At 46.4% G+C, this 13,965-nt stretch overlaps 2 protein-coding genes across 3 annotated transcripts; one reads left to right on the forward strand and one right to left on the reverse strand.

The window, feature by feature from the left end:
* Positions 1–664: 664 nt before the first annotated feature.
* bicdl2l (bicaudal-D-related protein 2-like) lies at positions 665–7,554 on the forward strand. 2 transcript variants are annotated; one of them, XM_079737535.1, is made up of 7 exons: positions 665–792; positions 871–1,603; positions 2,465–2,578; positions 3,206–3,358; positions 4,214–4,293; positions 4,660–4,780; positions 5,297–7,554. In XM_079737535.1, the coding sequence occupies exons 2-7, from the start codon at positions 1,016–1,018 to the stop codon at positions 5,663–5,665; spliced, it is 1,425 nt and encodes a 474-aa protein (XP_079593661.1). In that variant the 5' UTR covers positions 665–792; positions 871–1,015; the 3' UTR covers positions 5,666–7,554. The 2 variants fall into 2 exon arrangements, with proteins under 2 accessions (XP_079593661.1, XP_079593660.1); XM_079737534.1 differs by having other exon boundaries at positions 686–1,603.
* A 187-nt stretch (positions 7,555–7,741) lies between these two features.
* Positions 7,742–12,973, reverse strand: abhd11 (abhydrolase domain containing 11). The gene is made up of 6 exons (XM_079737536.1): positions 12,751–12,973; positions 11,740–11,875; positions 11,434–11,607; positions 11,069–11,239; positions 10,352–10,533; positions 7,742–9,427 (listed from the first exon to the last, which is right to left on the reverse strand). Exons 1-6 carry the CDS (start codon positions 12,876–12,878, stop codon positions 9,292–9,294), a joined length of 927 nt encoding a protein of 308 aa, XP_079593662.1. The 5' UTR covers positions 12,879–12,973; the 3' UTR covers positions 7,742–9,291.
* Positions 12,974–13,965: the final 992 nt, after the last annotated feature.

Genomic DNA, 13,965 nt, shown 5'->3' on the forward strand with positions numbered 1-13,965 from the left:
ACAATGGGATCTTATCTGTTGCTATGGGAACAAGAACTTCCTGTACAAAGTCCTGAGTCATTCTTCAATGGAGTTGCCTTTCAGCTCACTTTGTTGTCAGTGGCGACAGATAGAGATGTGAACCACTATGTTTGACAACAAAAAGAGATTTTAGAATGTAAAATATTAATACAAATTAAATGATAATAGGCAAATTTTAGCCTAAACGTTCAATTTTTTTTCAAGTTTTTGGATCGGTAAATAGCTAAATAGTTTTAGTCAAAATAAGAATTTGTCCTTTAATCCTTATCTGAGAAACCTAGAGTTACTAGGGATAGAACGTTGTCAACTAATACCATTACACAAACGGGCAATTCTAACGTAAAATGAATAGTTTTTTTTATTATAGGTTGTGGCCCTCACTACATTCATAGTTTTTCTATAAAGGTCCAACAGGGATTCATTAGAAGCATACAGCGGGACGTGTGATCTCTTCAATCACGTCATCCGTCTCCAACACTGACTTGCTGTGACCCACCCTGCTGACAGATACAACAGTTTAAAATAGCTCAGGTCTGCTCTCGTCAGGCCTTTGTTAACCGGTGACGAGCTAAGACCCGCCCCCCCTGGGGTGTGTGGACAAACACTGTCGCGGCCGTTCTCCCACACTCTACCGCCAGACTCCCGCTCTACCTTCATTTACACAAGAAGGAGGAAGAGAGAATGCCAAGCGAGCGCGATAAACCGTGAGGAATCCAATGACCTTGTGACTCGCGTCAGACGGCAGACTCACACGCCGTTCAGGAAAAACAAGTCGGTAGACATTCTGTTGGTTTCCCTCCCTCCCTCGCTCTGTTCTCTGTCTTCCTCTCTTCTTCTTGGTTGTTTCAGACACACGGGCCTGACAGCAGCTGAGGACGTTTCGCTGCGTCCACGCCACTGCGTCCCCTCCTCTGCGTCCCCTCCACTGCGTCTGCGGCCCGGTCCTCGTTGGTCCTGCCCTGCCCTGGTGGCTGGTCCTGTCCTGTAGCCGGTCATGGACGGCTCCCTGCCCTTCTCCGCGCTGAATGACAGGCTGAGGCCCTACAGCGCCCTGCAGCGCCTGTACGCCCCCCCTAGTGTCTGGGAGGACAGACAGTCCCCCGGCCCCCTCAGGGAGGGCCCCTCGGGGGGGGGGGGCCGACCCACGCTGTACCAGGGGAGGCGCAACCCCGAGGAGTCTAAGGCCGGGTCCGAAGAGCCCGCCGAGGAGGATTCAGAGACGGGGAGCTTAGACTCGGACGGTGGGTCCTCTATGAACGAAGACCAAGGGAACCGCTCGGACCTCCTGTCCCTCCTGACCCAGTGTCTGGACCCCGCCATGAGGCTCACCGACACCAGCTCCGAGGAGATCGAGGACCCGGCCCGGCCCGACGCCAGCTCCTCCTCCTCCACAGAGAGGAGCTCCGACCTCCCCGAGGGCTCCTCCTCCCCCCGGGAGACGGGACGGGGAGCGGACCCACACGTCCCGGGTGGGGACGGAGGAGGACAGGGGAGCTACGCGGACCGAAGCCTACCGGACCTGATCCGGGGGAGCGGGAGGCCGCTGACCAGACGCCGGACGCTGGGGCCCGTCTCGGACACGGTAGGCTGACGAACAGACACTCAAAAGTATCGTTGGTTGGTTGTGTAACATGTGCATCTTCACTTTCATGGCAAACCACGCTCGGTCCCTTTAAAGAACAAACACAGGAAAGCTTCAGTCTTAAGATACTCTCAAGAGCAGTTCACACGCAGCTGTGTGTGCGCTGTAGCTTGTTATGTACAGCCCATTGAACATCGTCACCTGAACATGGTAATGGTCGGGCCTGATTATGAGTACTGTATTATGGCTTGTGGTGCAGCAGCTGATCTCAGCTCGAAAGACAGGATTTGTTCTCAAGGTTTCGCTCGTGAATACAGATCAGCAAGGCATTTATTTATACAAGCATGCTAAACTTTGAATGTGCTTGTGTGCCACTTGTGTGTGTGTGGGTCTTTGTGTGCGTGTCTGTGTGTGCTTGTCTATGTTTGCGTGTCTATATATGTGTGTGTGTGTGTGTTTATGTATGCGTGTCTGTTTGTGTGTTTGTGGGTGTGTGTGCGTGTCTATATGTGTGTGTGTGCCTATGTGTGTGTCTATGTTTGCGTGTCTATATGTGTGTGTGTGTGTGTTTATGTATGCGTGTCTGTTTGTGTGCTTGTGGGTGTGTGTGCGTGTCTATATGTGTGTGTGTGTGTGTGTGTGTGTGTGTGTCTATGTATGCGTGTCTGTGTGTGTGCCTATGTGTGTGTGTGCGTGTCTATATGTGTGTGTGTCTATGTATGCGTGTCTGTGTGTGTGCCTATGTGTGTGTGTGTGTGTGTGTGTGCGTGTCTATATGTGTGTGTGTGTCTATGTATGCGTGTCTGTGTGCGTGCCTATGTGTGTGTGTGCGTGTCTATATGTGTGTGTGTGTGTGTCCAGCTGAAGGAGGTGCGGCGGGAGGTGGCTCTTTCCCGGAGCCGCAGCATCCGGCTGAAGGCTCAGGTGGACAAGCTGCAGGAGGAGGGCCCAGGATGGAGCCAGCACAGAGAAAGGGTAAAACACCCTTCATGTCAGCCTCCAGCCTGCACACAGCATCACATGCTGTAGCTGCCCGTGATTGGTTCAAATTAGTATGAGGTGATCCCTTACAATGGTATGGGACATCACCACGGAATGCAGCGGAGAGGACGTGCTGTTTCCTGCAGTGGTGCTCTGTTTGGGGAATTCCGTTTTTTTATCACAAATGTAAAAAATGTAATCCAGTGTTTGTTTCTGTAGCTTGGTTCTCTGAATCTTAAAATATGCCCGAGGTAATACGGTGCTTCCACTCCAGCTGGAGGGGCAGCAGCTCTTTGACCAGGCAGCGGGCGGGCCGGAGGGAGGGAGGGGTTGGTTGGGAGTGTGGATGGTGATTTTTTTAACTAAGACAGTTACTTACAGTTAGCAACCAGCTTTGACTCCAGATATGTCTGGGTTATTTTAAGCTACAAGCTAGACTTTAAGAATTGACTGTTTAGTATTTGCTTTTATTTGCCCTTCACAAAATCACTTAGTGAATTAGTTATCTTTGTGAGTCACTTTTTTATGTACGGTTACAAACAGTTTGTGTTGACAATTAAACAAACTTTGTATTCGATGCTCTGAGGAAATGCCAACAAGAACCTTCTGGTTTGGGGGCAGGTGACGGAGGAGGTGCTGTCCATCCTGAAGCTGCTCCGTCCTCTGAGCGACGCCAGGCTGGTGGAGCCCTCGTCCAGCGCCGACCGGTTGGACACTGGGCTCAGCCAGCTGCAGCACGTCGCCCGCTCCCTGGCCCTCAGCCAAGGCAACCAGGTACAGTCCCGCTGCCTCCCGCCGCCTTATAAGGCCTTCCTGTCTGTCTGCACGGATGGTTAGTTAGTGATTCCTGTTTCTAACTGTATTAGTACATGTGCCTTCATTAATCATGTTATTTTACCTGGACATGACCTGCTCTTGCCTTTGTGTTTAACACAGTGCGCCCTTACAATGTGTAAATGTGCTGTCCTGAAAACCCAATAAACAGATCAAAAACAACCCAACAATAGATATGACGGTATAATGAATACAAAACATAAGAACCCGGCATGGGTTTTTCCATGTTGACATGAAGGAGAGTCAGTTGCTTGTCAGGGAGATACCAACCCTTCCCTGAGGCGGGGGGGTGTCTGATATGGGTGAGTGTCTGAGGCGGGGGGGTGTCTGATATGGGGGAGTGTCTGAGGCGGGGGAGTGTCTGAGGCTCTGATAGTCTTTCTCAACTGAATTATTGTTGTTACAGTATATCGTTGGATATAATTTGCTGGAATATCATTGGCTAAGAGGAACCCTAGTTTCCTGTTCATTCTCCTCTGCTGTTACATTACTTTTAACATCTAGCTAGATTATCATCTATCATCATAAGTGGCAGCTTTAGTGCTGGCTTTATGGTTATGACTTGGTCTCAAACTAATACATTTATACCATACACAACGATAAACTCTTCAATTAGCCATAATAGCTCATTATGTTAAGAACCCAATTACATTACCCAACTAGTTAATATTGGGCTGCAGTAATGAATATGCTCTGTTTGGTCCAAGTTGTTCAAAGAATACAAGCCACTGTAATACACAGACAGACAGACAGGCATACATGCTATCAAGTTTTTCCTTATGTGTTTTTTCTCAGTCATCTGGAGTGGGGAAGATGTCAAAGGACATGGCCATTCTGGAGCAAGCCCTCAGAGACAGAGACGAGGCTATAGAGAAGTGGGCAAGCACACACACACACACATAACACACACACACACACACACACACACCCAAATACACACACACGCACACCACACACACACACACACACACACACACACACACACACACACACACACACATCCCGCACACACACAAACACCATGCCCACGCACACACACATATACACACACACCCACACACCACACGCACACACACACGCACACCACACACACACAGACACAGACACACACACAGACACACACAGATGTATCTGGTCAAATCACGAGAATGCTATTCATGATCCAAGAGGAAGTTAAGGAGCTGTTTGCAGCTGTCTCAGGGGAATGTGTCACGGTGTTTCCTTCCTGTTCTGTTCTGCAGGAAGAAAGGAATGGAGGCAGAGTTGCTCCGCAGTAAGTCAGAGATGATGTTTCTGAATAACCAGCTTCTGGAAGCCGTGCAGAAACGACTGGAGCTCTCTCTGGAGCTGGAGGCTTGGAAGGTAGGTCTGACCCCTGTCACACACCACCAGGCACCTCATAGGACCCAGTGGTAGGGCTGGTGGCTGACCGACCTACTGCACTCACCATCAAATGATGCAGTAAACGGAAGAGTGTTTTTACTAGGTCTTTAGAGGTCTTTCTCTTTATAACTATTATAGAGTGACTCTACTCTATATAACTGTTATAGTGTCTTTAGATTGACTCTACTCTATATAACTATTATAGTCTTTAGAATGAATCTGTTTGTATAACTATTATAGTCTTCAGAGTGACTCTACTTGATATACCTAAACAATATACTCGTGTGAGATTATGCAGCATGGCGTAGCAGAGAGAGTGTGGCGCTTAGCCCCGATAGTCTCCTCATTCATTCATTAATTCATCTGGAACTGGAACTGCCTCCATAAGCCCTTTTCCTTGCACGACCTCGAGTTGAAAAGCATGTTTTGAAAGAAAAGGAGGAACCAGGCAGGACCCATGGGAAGCGGCCTTCTTAACCCCCTCATGTCTTCCAGGAGGACCTCCAGCACATCCTCAACCAGCAGCTGCAGCAGCAGCAGAGCCAGCAGGCGGAGCAGGCCCAGAAGAAGAGCCGCGGGGGGCTACTGAGGAGGACCAACCGGGTGCCGGTCCAGAGACCCGACCCCCCCACCACCAGCACCAGCCACATGTTCGTGGCCAATCCGAGCCCCCCTCCTCCTCCTTCTCCTGCCCTCACCAAGGCCTTCCCCTCGGACGGCTTCAGCTCGCTGTCCCGCGCCTGGAAGGACAGGTTCAGGAGGGGCAAGGTCAGTCGTCAAGAAGACCAGGAGCCGGCCGGCCACGATGTACAGCAGGCGTCAGGCAGGGAAATGACTGGCTTCCAGACTGTATCACTTGACTAAAACAGTCAGTCAAGAATATACTAAGAAGGCATTCACAAACACAGACAGTCACACACGCACATTTTTATGATTGATTAATCTTGCAATAATTATCGCTAAACCATATCCTATGAGATATCTTTTTTTATCTTTTATTATCTTTTATAATAAGTGGGTGCTTCATAACTACCCCAAAGGATTTGTTTTATGTTATATTTGTTTAGCTGACACATTCATCCAAAGTGCATTTAACCATGGTATAACCTAAAAAGTGAAAGAATGGTGACACATAAAGCATAAATCAAGTGCTCCATTTTAGAGTGTGTATCGGCGTGACGGAACAGATTAGGATGTGTTTGCATCTTGCTGATTGGCCGATATACATGGCTGATACATGACTGCTCATCAGGTGTTTGACACGCCTTCACCCAGCGCTAAACATGTTTATACATAGCAGTAAAATAGTTTTACAAAATATCGTCATTTCATATTTTAAACAAATCAAATTTAAAACTCAGACTTAACTGAGTAACTGGTTTAAATATTGAAGCTTCCAGAATAAATATATATATATATATGTATATAAATATATACATATATATATATATATATAAATAAATATCTATATAAGTATATATTTATATACACATAAATAAAAAATATAGATACATATATATAAAATATATATAAAAATATATATCTATATTTATATAGATATATATTTATATCGATATAGCGTGAGGTGGAAAAAGCTACTCAAATGAAAGTACAGCAACATCACTGAAATCTTACTCAATTCCAAGTACAAGTATTGTAGATAAAATTTACTCAAGTGTAAGTACAAAGTACTCAAAAGTACTAACCCTTTTCAAAACCTACTCAGAGTACTAGTTACTAGTTACTTTTTTACTGGTCGTATTTATTGCCTTACCAATTAAATGTTTTCAACTGCAAGGGGGAATCCAAAATCTAATCAGGGTTAACTTTGGACAATGATTTTGAGCAATTTTACATCCTGTCATAGCAATTTTACATCCTGTCATAAGATAACTCTTGAAAACGTATCTTGAATATATTGGTTATCGTGACTTAATTCGCTTTTTTCAAACCCAACAAAACATACAATAAGGCCTTCTATTTTAGTCTATAGCCTTCTTTGACCCTGAAGGAGTGGGACACTATATGCTTGACATCTGTGATATTAACACTCCTCTTATCTCTGAATCATTTGTTCAATTGCCTACAAAAAACGACTCAAACTATTTAAAGTCCATAACTGAAGTCTAATTTTGAAGCTGGACATAAAAAGACAGTCAGCCATTATCCATTCAGCCTACCGACCACACCCTAGACTGACTGCGCTGAGGGCTGAAAGGTAGGCTTGTTGCTAGGTGAACTCAGAAATTCTCAGGCCAATGCAGCATGCATTTTGTCGTTCTCGACATACTTGCCTGCAATTTTTTACTCAGTAACTTGTGTGGTTTAATATGTAACTAATTAGAATACTTCAACCAAAACTTAAGTAAAAGTAAAAGTACCGTTTTTACTACTGAAAAAATACAAAATACCAAAAGAAATCAAGTCAATACATTTACCTTGCAAATGTAATTGGTTACTTTCCACCTCTGGATATATTTATATAAATATCAATATTTATATAAATATCAATATGAATATATATTTATATCTATATATAACACACACTGGGGATTAACAGACTCAATGTTAGGTCGATTTTATTGTATATATCCATTATACATTTTGTAAATATATATATATTTATAATGTACATCTAAATAATTCACTCATATACACATCCCATATTCTTTTTTAATTCTGCATTTTTTTATGTTATTTCATTGTCTATAAGGAATATCATTTAAAAAATAAATCAAAACGGCTAAAAAACATGTAGCCTGGAGACACAAACATCCACATAGAATCAGGAGAAAGGCATGCTTAGACTACAGCATCAGACACTTCGGTCCGTTTCTAAATCAAATGAATTAATATACTTATATTGGAGCTCTGAAGACATTCTCAACCACCCTCATTCAGCTGACATTGTTTAAGTTGCTCATGTCATAAAGGGCCTTTGCCCTTCTGGTTGCATTCAGATACAAATCCTATATTTCAAGTCATTCAGAAAATTGTCATAACAAAAACTAACTGGATTGCTTGGATCTAATAGCAAGTGCCGTTATAATCGTGTACAAAAAACGATATTGTGCTAGATCTTTAATACATTGGAGATTCAATCCATTTGCCCCAAGCGGCAGCCCAGCTGCCCACTGACCCCGCTGACTAAAGAGTACTCCTCAAGCTCTGCACGGCTCCGTCAGCACCCCCTCTGGCCTGCTCCTCCATGTACACCCTGCTCCCTGAAGGAACAGACCCCCATGTGTGGGGGGAAGAAGGTGCTGACCTACGGCGCCCTACAGAGGGCTTGATCAGGAGAGTCAAACACACCCTGCTCACCAAGACAAGAGACACATGGCAGTAGCTGAACTATTTCTATTTGAAATGATAAACACAAAGAAGTCCCTTCTGAAATAAGGAAAACAACGCCATTAACACTATGATGACCCGACATGAAACACTGCAGCATACAGAAGACTATACAGCCTTTACCCCAAAGATAAGGGTGATACATGTACATGGTTTAGGAACAACCATCTCCACACTGATAAGTGGGATAGAAATAAGAAAAGACAGGACTGCACAATACGGCTTCTTTATCCCAAGCAGGCGCGCACACACACACACACACACACACACACACACACACACACACACACACACACACACACACACACACACACACACACACACACACACACACAGTTGTAACCTGAAATATTCAGCACACAGCTTGACGTAGCTGTTCTGGTTGGCATTATATAAAAGCACAGCCAGCTATTCCAGCGACCCTGGAGAGCACCTCATCTATGGACCAGGTTGACATGGAGGAGGTGACGCGGTAAACAACTACATGAGTTCTACAACACCAGTAATGCACGACTATAAGGATCACGTTACAAAACACTTACACTAGCATACGCAATTCTTTTGCAGTCTTGTTTGAAGACGCACATTCTTGACTTACTCCAAAGGAGAAAAGCCTCTCTATCATCATACTGGACCTTCTGTTTAACAACATCAAGACTGTTCTAGAAGCAGGGAGGAATGACATTTCCACACACATCCTTCACCGCCACGGACCTGTGCAAACAAATTCTTTGGATAAGGATTTATTTCCAACTTCCCTCAATTAAGACCCGATAGCATCAAGTACTTTTATGTCGCCTTGCTACTAGTCCACTAAGTCAACAAACACCAACTCTACAAACTCAATATTCTACATCTGCCAGCCATTGATGAGAAATGCACAAAGTAAAAAGACTGAAACATCAACAAACACGCTACTATGCACTACACATGTTCAACTCAAACCGACTGCATTAGAGAAAGGGTTTGGGTCCGGAACTTTAAACATTAGTCTTGTTAGGACCACGGGTGGACGATCTGGGGACCTGGGGACCATCTGCACCGTGAGAGTTTGCAGCCAGGGGCCCCCTGCTCTGGGCCCCCCCTCAGCAGAGGGGCTGGGAGGCTGCTAAGCTGGGGAGGGAGCCCACTCAGCCTCCCTACGACTGCAGGAAGGAACTGATGGAGCTGATGAAGTCCAGCGGTTTGTCCGCGTGGATCCAATGGCTTGCGTCCGGAATGTACTGGATGTCAGCACAGGGAAACAACCGCTGGATCTCTGGATAGTCCTCTGAGCTGCAGGGGGGGTACAGGAAGACCAGCACTGTCACAAAAGAAAGAGGCTGCACCATCTATGATAGACGTGTTGCTGCAATGGCTAGAGAATGAATCTAGGAATCACTAGGGTCCCTGATACTATTATTCACACACACATTATGAGATAATCCATTTCCATTACAGGGGATTTGTTCTGTTCGGTGCTTGATTCTGGTGGAACACAACTAGCTTTATACCTTATACTAATACTTTATACTGAGGAATCCACACACACCACTTAAAGTGCTGATACTTATGCAGCCTTCTAAACAGAGATATCTAATCCATTAGACGCCTAATGCCATGATCCAATTAATGATCCACGTCTGGTGCCTCGTGTCAGACAACAGCAGTGTGTTCGGCACTTCATAACATGTCACCACCTCCTATCATGTAACCACTTCATATCATGTAACGTCTTCATATGTGGTCCAGGATCCGGGTCGTTCCAGACCTCTGGTCATGATGCTGCACTGAGCGACCACTTCCTATCCATAATACAAGCATCTGCTCGACACTGAAGTAGTCATAGCAAACAGTACGACTCAGGTCAACCAGTACAAGCTCAACCAGTACAGCTCATCCAGTACAAGACCGGTAAATCTCAACCAGTACGGCTCAACCAGTACAAGACCAGCCAGTACTGCTCAACCAGTACAGCTCAACCAGTACAAGACCAGCCAGTATAAGACCAGTACATCTCAACCAGTACGGCTTAACCAGTACAAGACCAGCCAGTATAAGACCAGTACATCTCAACCTGTACAACGCCAGTACAAGACCAGTACATCTCAACCAGTACAGCTCAACCAGTACAAGACCAGTGCAGATCAGCCATTCCTCCCCAGCTGAGTCACCCTTCCATCCAGCCGTCTGTGCCCATGACAGGTCCATAGGTCCTACCTGATGTAGGCAGAACTCGCTCCGCCCAGGAACAGGGTGGGGCCGTCGTAGGTGGTGTCCAGACTTGGAAAGCTCATGATGTCATCAAGGTGCGCCGAAATGGCCGCCAGGTTGACTCTCCAGGAGTACTGGCCGTTGGTCTCCACCAGGTTGGTCAGCAGGAACTGGCGAACAGAGTGTTCCTGAATGGGAAGAGCGTAGGATTCAAATAGTGTTCCTGAATGGGAAGAGCGTAGGATTCAAATAGTGTTCCTGAATGGGAAGAGCATAGGATTCAAATAGTGTTCCTGAAGGGGAAGAGCGTAGGGTTCAAATAGTGTTCCTGAATGGGAAGAGTGTAGGATTCCTACAGTGTTAGGGTTAGGGTCTGGGGGCTCCGGAGAGGAGAGGTCTGAGGAGGACGGTCAGGCTGGGAACCACCATGGATCACAAGTATGGACGCATCTACCTTAGCCCCCACGAGGGACCCCACTAGATCAGGAGGGACCCCACTAGGCCAGGAGGGACCCCACTAGGTCAGGAGGGACCCCACTAGGGACCCCACTAGGCCAGGAGGGACCCCACTAGGTCAGGAGGGACCCCACTAGGTCAGGAGGGACCCCACTTGGTTAGGGGAGACAGCCCTGGGTCAGGAGGGACCCCACTAGGGACCCCACTGGGTCAGGAGGGACCCCACTAGGACAGCCCTAGGTCAGGAGGGCCAGCACTGGGTCAGACCTTGACTTGCTTGCGGAGCTGGTCCTCGGCCATCCGCCTGGCGGTGGAGCGGGGCAGCGTGCTGGACACCGTCACCGCCTGCATGGCGTTGATGTAGAAGCGGAAGTTGGTCCGCGTGGTGGTCTGGGCAGGGCTGATGTCCACCACCACCAGCCTCTCCACCAGGTCAGGCTGGAGGACCAGACAACAGGGGGAGGAAGGAGAAGGAGAAGGTGAGCAGGACAAGGAACAACGACCTTGACTAAACACTGTGTGCCCCTGTTCATGGATGTGTTGCGGTACTTTTAATGGGCCAGAGTGGTCATACTTTTCAATTCAATGCCCCATGTTTTGGCCCTAAACTCCTGTTACACTGGGGACATTACCTGTGTCAGCGCCGTAGTCATGGCTACCTTCCCTCCCATGCTGTGGCCAATCAGGACACACTTCTCAATGTGTAGCTTGGTGAGCAGGTGCTTGAGATCGCTGGCCATGGCCTCGTAGGTCAGCACCGGATGGTGTGGGCTGGTACCATGGTTACGGGCATCAATGGTCAGCACCTAACTGGACAAAAGATGGTTACAACACTTGGGATGGGGGGAAAACAAGGTGGCTGAGACCCCCATCCATCACTACAGGCTCTCAGCTAACCACACACAGGGCTGCTACAGTGCTCTCCCGCCCTGCATTACCTTCCTGCCGGTGCGCTGCACAAGGGACTTGGCAATGGAGTGGAAGTTGGACTTGCTCCCAAACAGGCCGTGGAGGAACACGAGCGGAGTGCTCTCGCCCTTCCCGTCGAACACGTCATAGGTGAGGTTCACCGGGCTGAGGGGGGTAGAACAGGTCATAGGTCAGGTTCACTTGGCTGTGGGGAGAACCGTTCATAGGTCAGATTCACCGTGCTGAGGAGGGAGAACCGCTCATAAGCTTTTATTACGTGAGCACCAGGGTGCGAACTACGGGGGAGCCAGGGGGGTCTCAGGCCCCCTTAATGAGACATGAGCTCCCCTAAAAACATGATTAGTGAAATTTTGGGGGGGTCTCTAATATATTGGCAAAATGCTGTTTTTTCGCATGCATTTTCTTTTTTTTTTGTATTGTCATAATCATGGATCATTTGTAAAATAAGGCTATTTTTAATGTATGATTTGCGCATGAGGGTCATTCATCACTATTTCACTTTAATAAAGAGTGAGCCCCCCCGAAAGCCGCGGTATAGTTCGCACACTGGTGAGCACTAAGTCGTTGTTGCGATCGTTGCCGTTATCATTGTAATATAATTGTTTTACGAGTATGTAAGCAATACAAATGCTATTTGGTTCCATCACCCGGAAGACGACAATTTTTGTATCGCCATTCGCTGGTCCTCGTCCCTCTCAACAGGGTTCCTATCGCAAACAACTGTCTCGACATTAAGCTACTAACTATTTAACTGCCATGTCTAGACAAGTCTGAGCCTATTTCATCAGAGGAATCCAACACATTGGATCACAGTCGGAGCTAGCCAAGTAGCTGCTTCTGAATGTCATCCAGTCCATTTGACCCTAATGGACCATCAGACATAACGCCGCATCACTAACCTCCATTATCCGCTCCTGCTTTTAAAGACGTGTATGGCCAATTAATCGATAACAGAGCTATGGAAAACTCCCTCATGATAAAAGTCGACACTGTGTTCTTCTTTCAAATATCATTTGTACCTTTCAGAGCTGGAGAACCGGGCCAGAGCAGGAGCCCCGCCGCACATGGACCCCCGTCCCGCGGCTGAGCGGCACTGCGCCCTCCCGCACAACAGACCGGTCTGGAACCAGCGACGCAACACACTCATGGTACGATCGGTCCGGCGCAGGGTCGGGACAAGGACATGCGATGATCAATCTCGCAACAGAAGCTAACGTAAATCTGTGCGTCCACCTTCGTGCCCGCTGCCCAGGATGCCAGGATGAGGAGTCATCGCGTCGCGTTGACAGCTGGTCGTGCGTCATGACGTAGACAATACGTTCGTCACGCAACGTAAACCACTGGCGGAGTATATTATATTATATGACATGATATAATATATATATTTGAAACAAATATGCAATTCAGATCCATTTTATTATGGTTCTTTCATGCGCACATGTTTTTGTTTTAACTAACATATAATTCCAGCCCTAGTTTGTCAGTTCTTAAATTAAATATAAAACATTTGTAATCATATGAAACATATTTAGTTTAGAAAGAATGAAATAAAATAATGATTGTAATATTAGTTATGTTTCCTATTGTATGATGTCAGAGATGTAATCAATAGCTCTTACTAATTGGGACTTGTTGTAACACTGCCTTCACAATGCTGAGTTCATAACACCCTCCACCAGGGGGAGCTGTATTGGAATACAACGGACAGTGTCGTGATTAGGCCAATTATCTAACATCATATGTGCCTCAAGAGAAGAGTCTCTCCTGGCCGTGTTACTGGGATACGTGTTTGAGTCCTGACATTGTATACCTCTCACCAAAGGTTGACACGGGGAAACGTTTCACTGTTCCCTATTGGGGTTTGGCCTCCTTTATCAGTATGTGCAAAATGTCCTCAAAATGAAATGATGTTACCAATTATTTTGGAAAGGTAACACATTTCATTTTGCAAGCAGCTAAATGTATATGTTGGACTTGTTTATCCAACCACATGAAACATATAATGGGGGTTAATTTGTTTTATGCCTGCTAGATCTGAAAACCCCATCTTTGATGACAGTGCCGCCAACTGCCAGGTTAGAGATGATGTAACTCAAACCCTACATCACATCTGTTCATACATAAACCTGACTTAAGTAACAGCAATACTAACAACAATGTAGTGAATAATGTATTGAAGTAGTTCCTATTTTTCTGTTACGACAGACAATAAAGTTTTCTGAATCAGAATCAGA

Source organism: Pollachius pollachius (genome assembly GCF_949987615.1).
Source record: "Pollachius pollachius genome assembly, chromosome: 6".
Lineage (NCBI taxonomy): Eukaryota > Metazoa > Chordata > Actinopteri > Gadiformes > Gadidae > Pollachius > Pollachius pollachius.